The sequence below is a fragment of the Rhincodon typus genome, chromosome 40 (assembly GCF_021869965.1).
Source record: "Rhincodon typus isolate 14 chromosome 40, sRhiTyp1.1, whole genome shotgun sequence".
Classification (NCBI taxonomy): domain Eukaryota; kingdom Metazoa; phylum Chordata; class Chondrichthyes; order Orectolobiformes; family Rhincodontidae; genus Rhincodon; species Rhincodon typus.
In genome coordinates, this window is record NC_063371.1 from 489,829 (window position 1) to 499,373 (window position 9,545).

A 9,545-nucleotide genomic window follows, 5' to 3' on the forward strand; every position below is an offset into this window, starting at 1 on the left:
GTCAATCCTTTACAGTCACTCAGTCTCAGTTAAGTATCACTTTTATCTTAACTCTACTTTCTTACTCCAATGACTTTCTCGCTTTTCTCCTTGGAATGCTGAAGTAGCTTCAAAGCCTTTCCAATTATACTGACTCTCACAGCCAAGAAGCTCATACAAGTTAAAAATAAATGACCCTTAGCAAGGAAGACGACTCTTCTGAAATCAACCTGTGTTGGTCCCTAGTCATCTGTTTCTCTAAAGGTTATAAAAGCTCAACTTGATAATTATTCAGTAATTAACATCCCAGGTAGCTGATCCAGTCATTTAGCTCAAGTCTGAAGAAGGGTCCCGTCCCGAAACATCAGCTTTCCTGCTCCTCTGATGCTGCTTGGCCTGCTGTGTTCATCCAGCTCTACACCTTGTTATCTCAGAATCTCCAGCATTGGCAGTTCCTACTATCTCTCTAGCTCAAGTCACATGCTTTCTTGGAAATGATGTTTAAACTTATTGCTCAAAACAACTGTGTTATTTAAAATAAACAAGTCACCTTGAATAAATGAAAATAAAAATCTATTTACCTCTATTTTACAAGCCAAATTCCCAAGCAATAACTACATATTATAAACTTTTATCACAAGGTGAAAAAATCTGTGGGAGTCATGATTGGTGCAGAATCAACATAGCAGGTTTCAGGATACTTTGCATGGAAGTAAATGAAAACTTTGTGGTTGTTACACAACAACAGACCATTGTTGGAGTGGATGCCTCTGAATTAATCAAGAATGATTTAAAGTGACCTTCAGTTCAAGGATGTTGTCAAACTCGAAAAGGGTTCAGAATAGATTTACAACGATGTAGCCAAGGTTGGAGGGTTTGAGCTATAGGAAGAGGCTGAGTAGATTGGTGCTATTTTCCCTGGAGCATTGGATGCTGAGGAGTGACCTTGTAGAGGTTTATAAAATCATGAAGGACATGGATTGGGTGAATTAGGGTTAATAGATAAGGTCTTTTCCCTGAGGTGAGGGAGTCCTAAACTCGAGGACATAGGTTTAAGATGAGAGGGGAAAGATTTAAAAGGGACCTAAGAGGCAACTTTTTAACGCTGAGGATGGTGTGTGTGTGGAATGAGCTGCCAGAGGAAGTGGTGGAGGTGGGTACTATTACAAAATTTAAAAGGCATTTGAATGGGTAGATGAATAGGAAGGGTTTAGAAGGGGCCAAATGCTGCCAAGTGGGACAAGATTCATTTAGGATATCTGGTCAGCCTGGACGAGTTGCACCAAGGGTCTGTTTCCGTGCTGTACATCTCTGTGACTTTAATTACAATTACATTGACCTGTGTGGTGTCTGGACATTGCAGAAAATCCAGCTCACTTTGTCTGTCATTATCAGGAGCAAAGTGAACATGATAAACGTGGCCTTGGGCAGCTTGGAGATGTATTTGTGCAGCAGTGTAGATAATGAAACTCTATAGATACCACCAATAGATTGCCAGAAATTACAAAATTCAGGTTCATGATGATCTTGACCTCCCCCGACTTTCTGTACCCTCTGGGCCAGTTGGAAAAATATCTTTATTCTGGAGACTGAAGACATCAGTAATGACTTGATGAGGACGTCTCAGTCTCCTGAAGCACTGCTCGGTCCCCTTCAGAAAATCAATATTTTGTTGAGGATCTTGCCTCCTTTGAATCGGAGGCTATCCTGTGGAATGGCAGGTGGATAAGGAGAAGACTACTATTGCTGTTGTTGCTCTACTGCTCCTTTTGATCCTTACCGGAAGTCTAACATGGAGCCAAATGAGCTGCTTACATGCAGTACTGACAGATGACAGTTAGAAAGTGTCAATCAATTTTTAAGAAGTCCAAGATAAAAGACATGACCTCCATATTGTTGGAAAACCGTTACAAGCAAAGAAGAGTGCATTCTGTCAGAACAAAAATAAAAGCAAAATACTGCAGGTGCTGGAAATCTGAAATCAAAAGAGAAAATGTTGGTCAAACACAGAGAATTTGGCAACATCTGTAGAGAGAGAAACAGAATTAATGTTTCAAGTCTGCCACTTCAGTTCTGAGGAAGAGTCATCTTGGACTCAAACCATGAACTTTTTCTCTCTCCACAGATGGTCCCTGACTTGAATTTATCCAGCATTTTCTGTCTGTCAGAATAAAAGCCTTTCTTTTAGGCAAGCAAGCAGCAGTCACATTTCAACATTCAAAAAACTTTTCAACCTGGCAAGTTCACAGCTCTGTCAAAACCTGGTCTCGCCTTGTTGATCCTGGTAAATTTCAAACAGCTCGGGAAACCAATGTGCCTTGGTTAAAATCAGAATAAATGGTTAAATCTTCATTCAGTTGCCACTTATTATAATCACTGAACCCCACCCCCAGCCCCACTTGAGCTTCTGCATGATTCCAAAGCATTCACTGTTTAAATGTGTGAGTGAGTCACATAGAGTTTCTGACATGCCAGCAATTTTTCAAATTTTAACCTGTTGCATGCTCCAACCTGTAGCTTGGGAATTTAAAGGGATAAGGCAAGTCAATTCACTTTTTCATATTTCACTTAAAGTTGGACTGTTTTTGTGCATTATTCTGTTTATCTCCTGCAGTCATACATCAAGGAAATAGGCCAACTCATCCCTGCCAACCAGGTTTCCAAAAATGAACTAGTCCCATTTGCTTGTGTTTGGCCCATATCCTTCTAACTCTTTCCAATCCATGTACCTGGCCAAATGTCTTCTAAATCTTGTAATTGTACCTGTCTCTTCCACTTCCTCTGCACTTTGTTCTGTATAATTGCACCTCAGGTCCTTTTCAAAATCTTTTCCCCTCTTGCCTTAAACCTATGCCCTCTAGTTTTGGACTCTCTTACCCTGTGGAAAAGTTCTCATGGAGATTTCTGAATTTTTTTTTCAGAAATGCTCCCACTAAGAGATTCTTCTTGTCTGCTTTGTTTGAAAGAATGGGAGAAGATTCTAAAAAGGAGTGTGAGGCAGGCCAGGACGTCTGAGAGATGCTCCTTGCCTATGAATGACAGCCAACCCTACATCTGCAAAAATGAATCCCACTTTGGCAGACAATCAGGGACAGCAGTGCTGATGGCAGTGCAATGACATGCAAATACTTGAATAATTAGAATATCCTGGTTACTTGGACATATTTTTCATGTCATCACATGACTATGTTTGGCCATACATATTTAGATGCTGCCCATCATTTTCACATGTCCTGACAATGGGGGAAGGATTTTCTTCACCAAGTTTGGGATAAATGAAAAACAATGCTACCCTTTGCCCACAGGACAGTTCCAACACATGGCTAGAGCGCATACAATAAAAGTGATGGTCAAGTGTCGTGAAATTTTTCTCCATTTTATCTAAGTTTATAGATGACATAAAGATAGGCAGGAAAGTCTCTTGAGAAGAGAAATAAGGAGGTTGTAGATGGATACACACAGGTTAAGTGAGTGGGCAAAAATTTGGCAGGGGGAATATAATGTGAGAATGTGAAGTTGTTCACTTTCATACAAAGAGTACTTAAATGGAGAACAACTGCAGAATTTCAAGGTGCAGTGGGATCTTACTGCAGGATTTGCAAAAATTACACAGGTACTGCAAGCTAATGGGATCCAATGTTAAGCTAGGAATTAAACATAAAAATAAAATTGCTATGCATCATTTTTATAGGGTACTAGTGAGACCACGTCTCAAATACTGTGTGCAGTTTTGGTCTCCTGATTTGAGGAAGGATACAACTATGTTGAAGGTGGTTCAGATAAGGTTTATTTGATTGATACCCGAAATAAACAAGCTGTCTACAAGGAAAGGTTGAACAGTTGAGGCTTGGTTTCCAATGGACTTTAGAAAAGTGACTGGAAATGTATAGAAGACCCGAAACAGTCTTGACAACGTGGGCATGGAAAGGATGTTTTCTCTTCTGGATGAGTCCAGACTGAGTGGGCACTGTCTAAAAATTAGGAGCTACCCTTCTACGATACAAAAATTTTATTTTCTCAGAGGGTTATTGACTTTGTAACTGTCTGCCTCAGAAGTTGCTGGAAGAGGAATCATTGAATATTTTTAAGGCAACAATGGATAGACACTTTTGTCAAGGGAATCAAAGGTTGTCAGAGGTAGATAGAGAGGTGGAATTTGAAACACAAACAGAATACCCATGAACTTATTGAATAGTGGCACACGCTTGAGCGACCAAATGACCTCCCTCTGCTCCTCATTCATATGTTCATATACAGGACTACTATAGAGCTGATCTATGCATATGATAATCTGCAATTCTACAGAAAGCCTATAAAAGTAGCCCTATCTCATGCAGTACAATATCCATTTCTGACTCCCTGATTCCCTCGGCAAAGATAACTAGAATGTTGAGCTGCATTTTAAAGCTTTACAAATGATTCAACAACTTGTCTCAACTTTTTCTGTCAATCACTTTGAAATTTACTCAGCCAGTCTTCTGCTTGTAACATTGTCTGCTCATTCATTCAAATCTGCAATTGAAGCTATGCTAATGAGCGGTCCTCAAAGATTTGAGCACAAACACACTATCATTCGCGTCCAACTAAATATTGTATAACCATTTGAGTTTCACGTGTGGAGAAAGTGAAAAATTTAGGCTTACGCGATTTAATTCTTGTTTAAGTATCTGAGCAATTCCATTTTTGATGCAGCTTAAGAGTTGTCATGCTATATACTAGAAGAAAAGATGTAATAGGTGAAATCAATGCATGTATCCTATCTCGTGCAGGGAAGAATTCAGTGCAAGTTTGGGTGGGACTGAAAAGAATTCCACTAGCAATATATCTAAGATGGTTTATTTGGTGCAGTTGTCTGAATGTGGATCTCTGGCTATTGAAAAGTCTTTGTAAGCTTTATAGTATTTGTATATTGTATTTGCATTTCTGATGTAAAAGCAAAAAGGATTTACTGAAGATTTGGCACCACCCTCTCAGAACTTTGATGGAAATTAATTACATTTATCAATGTATGAAATATTCTGGTAGTCAAGAAGTATAGTGAGGAGAGATTTCATTGGCACTATTCATAGCAAAATCATAATCACAGTCTTTGTATGTATGTTTATAGTTGAATTACACATAGGAAGTATCTCCTTCAAAACATCCTAAAACAGATTCTGGAGAAGACTGTTCAAATATTGGGGTGGCACAGTGGTTAGCACTGCTGCCTCACAGCACCAGGGACCCAGATTTGATTCCACCCTTGGGCGACTGTGTGGAGTTTGCAGATTCTCCCAGTGTCTGTGTGGGTTTCCTCAGAGTGCTCCAGTTACCTCCCACAGTCCAAAGATGTGCAGGTTAGGTGGACTGGCCATGCTCAATTGCCCATAGTGCCCAGAGATGTGCAGGCTAGATGGAGGGAATTGCAGGGTTACAGGGATAGGGTGGGGAGGTGGGATGTTCTTCAGAGGGTCAGTGTAGACTCAATTGGCTGAATGGCCGACTTCCACATTGTAGGGCTTTTATGATTTTATAAGTATGATTTGTGGATTCAGTTTGAAAGGCGAAAGGGAGTAATTTGATAAATCTAAGATGATATATTTGACAAAAAGTGTCCTGTTAATGAATTGCTTCTATGATACTTTAGTGGGGGATAATGTAAAATGGGGCACTCAATCCACATCCAAGTGGTCAATGTGCAAAAGCTGGTTTCGATATCTTTATGAGGGAAGGTGAAATAATAAATCAATCATTGGTTCCTCTCCAGACAGTCCAGTGGTGAAGGATAAAATAGTAACTGTTCTTTTTGCACATTTATAAGCATTTATTCAGAGATACAGAGATGCACAAAACAAACATACATACCTCCTTATTTCAACCCCACTTTGTCTGTTCCTATTTGAATGGCTAGTTAATGCCCACAACTAATCCAAAAGCAAAATACTGCAGGTGCTGGAATGTGAAATAAAAACAAATGCAGAAATTCTCAACACATGACCCTTCACATCTCCTGTGGATGCACTCTTTTTGTCTCTTTACTAGTCCCATTTCTGTTATTTTAGGCTCAGCCCCTCCAACTTGTTGTCATTTAATGTCTCCTGTCTTCCACTCGATCACACACCCTCTCTTTTGTTCTTTTTACAAACTCCACCATTTTACTTACATAAAAGCGATTACATTTCTAACTTTTCCCCAGTCTGATGAAAAGTGGCAACATGAAATACTATGTTTCTGTCTTCACAGATGCTGCTAGTTAAGCTGCATATTTCAGGTGCTTCTGTCTTTATTTCATAAATAACTAATTTGATTCCTGTTACTGAGCTTTGTTAATTTAATACTGCAGCGGTGTGCTTATGTGGATAATGGGTGAAAACATGATCAGGCTACGTTGTACAAATTCCTACAGTAAGTGGTTTACTAACACTGGTGATGTTAACTTGGATTAAAATGGTTATTTGGCAAAAATACTGGAGGGTGCCCACAACGTATATAATGTGTAAATAATTGCTTTCAGAAGTGGAAGAATAAAGGAGAAAGAAAATGAATCAACAAACAGAACTCAACACTTACCCATTTTGCAATTGGACAACCCTGGGAACTTTTTCCTTCTTTCCCTGTGTAAATGACTTTCTCAATTCTAACTGCTTTCCCTTTCTCCCCATATCTGAAAGAAATAAAAATTATGGGTAAGTTAAACCATTAGACAGATTAAAAATTACTTTGTCGCAGAGAAGATTTCCATGTTTTCAAAGAGGATTTTCTGGTAGCTGATGTCTGATTTCAAACTATAATGCATATCTTTTTTAACTGTTCTACTAAAGATGCATAATTGCAATGTATAACTTGCCACAACCTATTTGTTCACATCTTGACAGTACTTGCTTTTAAGTCTGGGAATGATTTCACTGTAATTATTTCATTTCAATGTCTAGAGATAGAGTAAAGAAAAGTTGTAATGAGTTCAACTCCCTTTGTTACTCCACCCCCCCAAAATTATTCTTCTCTTACATCTTTCCACCTGCATATGCTATACTTAGCATGTTTTTTTGAGAAATGATTTGGTTCAAAATATAAATTTACACTTGTAAGACTAGTAATTTGTACGGCAGACAAACACTAATTGTAAACTGCTCATTGTAAAATAAAACCTGTCTAAAAAAGTCTTTTCTGAAGCTTTGAAATAAAAAGCTAAAATTCTGATAAAATAAATCCTTCACAAGAATCTTCACTGGTACACCATGAAATTAACTAAATTTCAGTATTATTTCAATTCAGTCTGTATTGTACTATATTGCTTCTGTTCAAGTGTTACTGTCTAGCTTCAAAAATGATTATTCAGCTGGAAGAAACAAAAATTTGCCAAACATTGGAAAACTGCACCCAGAAATTTCAATGAAACTATCTTTCTGACCACTGATAAACTCTCACAATGAATGCTTGATACATCAACACTAAATACTGTGTATTTCAAACGAACCAGTAAATTATTTTAGATTTGACATGATTGCATTTGTAAATAACTAAATCTCAATGTCTGAAAAAGTCATTATTTTGCAACATGCTCCAACCTATTTATTCAATGTTATTTACTTAAATTATTCAAGGTTAGAAGACTTCATGCCCAACTGTGTTATATAAGTATTTCCAATGATGAACGAGGAATCCTCACTACACTTGGCCCCATCTGGTAATTTATTGTTCCCTATGACGCTGACACAAATATTTTTCACTGATACACAGCTGAAGAGTGTTACTTTCAACTGAAGTGATGTTATTGTGGTAAACAAACAATGCCATCTGTGCCTCAGGGTTTGTATGATCCATGTTGGAAAAGGAGAAAACAAATAAATGTTGGCAATATAAATCCACCGTACCATTAGAATTGGGTGTTTGTGTTTTTAAAATACTCTAATTCCTGAAATCAATTGAATGCTTTATTTCCACATTTGCAAATTGTAAACATGTGCAAAGAACTGTTGCAAAGTTGAGTGGAGTACTTGTGGATTGGAAGACAGGACGTTAATATTTTACAAGCAGCAAATTCTGGTGTTTATAAAATGATAGGGGGTATGGCAATGCATGGTCCCTTTAAAAAACGATGTGCCTTTAAAAGCTGGAGATTAAAAAAAGTCTTTGGACGGCTTGTGGGTTTGCAGGTGCACAGAGCACCCGAATTGTAACATTTGTATCCAAAAGGCTGGATGGTTAACAGGCCAAGCCACACAGTTTTGTTTTGTTGTCAAGACAACAAGTTTGAATTTAGCCAATTAATTTAAACCATGCACTTAGATACTAAAAACTAATTAAATTTAAATCTGATGGTTTTGACAACATAGGACCAATCCTATTGTAAGAAATTGATATGTCATCAAGGGTATAAAAGACGGGGACAGTTGCAAAATCGGCAGAGACCAAACTGCCATCTGCTAAGAGATCAGCTCTCTCAGATCCTAGAGAAAGCATCATCTAAGTAAAGATACCTCAGCACTCTTAGTTAGTAATTCTGACAAAAAGAATTCAATGAAGAAGGTGTTCCTGATGGAAGATCAACAGAGAAGACACAGAATATTCTGGAAGACAGAACCTGGCTATAATTTCAAGAGACCAAGTTCTAATTTTTTAAAATTTTGGTTGATAAAAGTGGGACCGGCACTTATTGGAACAGCATACCAGTAGAATTTTGTTTTATTCACTAATAGTTACTCGTCAGAGGATAACTGTTCGGTTTGTTAACAGTTCAGTTCATTGGGGGATGGGAACCAGAGCTACAGATCAGAAGATGGGTAGCGGTGTATAGGCAGATACAGCAAGCAGAGAATCTGTGAGGAAGGATAAGCAGTTGATAGGGCAAAGTTGCAGTCAGTGTGAGGGGCTGACGTGTGTCTACTTCAATGCAAGAAGTGTCAGGAATAAGGGTGACAAACTTAGAGCACGGATCAGTACTTGGAAATATGATGTTGTGGCCATTATGGAGACTTGGATAACACAGGGCCAAGAATGGTTGTTGGATGTTCCAGGGTATAGATGTTTCAAAAGAAATAGGGAGGGAGGTAAAAGAGGTGGGGGAGTGGCATTGCTAATCAGAGATGGTATCACAGCTGCAGAAGGTCGTGGAGGAGTCAACATGTCCACTGAGTCAACATGGGTAGAAGTCAGAAACAGGAAAGGAGAAGTCACTTTATTAGGAGTTTTCTACAGACCCCCAATAGTAACAGAGACACTGAAGAACAGGTTGGGAGACAGATTGTGGAAAGGTGCAGAAGTAATAGGGTTGTTGTCATGGGTGACTTCAACTTCCCTAATATAGACTGGAATCTCCTAAGTGCAAAAGTTTGGATGGTGCAGATTTTGTCAGGTGTGTCCAGGAAGGATTTCTGACTCAATATATAGATAGGCCGACTGGAGGGGAGGCCATATTGGATTTGGTGCTTGGCAACGAACTAGGCCAAGTGTCAGATCTCTCGGTGGGAGAGCATTTCGATGATAGTGATCACAACTCCCTGACCTTTACTACAGTCATGGAACGGGATAGGAGCAGATGGTCTGGGAAAGTATTTAATTGGGGGAGGGGGAATTACAATGCTATT

The 9,545-nt window shown here is 38.7% G+C and overlaps 1 protein-coding gene and 1 long non-coding RNA gene across 8 annotated transcripts in view; one reads left to right on the forward strand and one right to left on the reverse strand.

Moving 5' to 3' along the window:
* LOC125487336 overlaps positions 1–9,545 on the forward strand; it is a 167,759-nt gene that overhangs the window by 89,763 nt on the left and 68,451 nt on the right. The gene's annotated exons all lie outside the window — the stretch shown is intronic.
* Positions 1–9,545, reverse strand: part of LOC109927965 (methylcytosine dioxygenase TET3-like) — a 331,959-nt gene that overhangs the window by 66,364 nt on the left and 256,050 nt on the right. For all 5 annotated transcript variants that reach the window (XM_020527969.2, XM_020527970.2, XM_020527971.2 and 2 more), the window contains one exon: positions 6,529–6,622. In XM_020527969.2, coding sequence (XP_020383558.2) covers positions 6,529–6,622 — 94 coding nt within the window. The remainder of the gene's footprint in view (positions 1–6,528; positions 6,623–9,545) is intronic.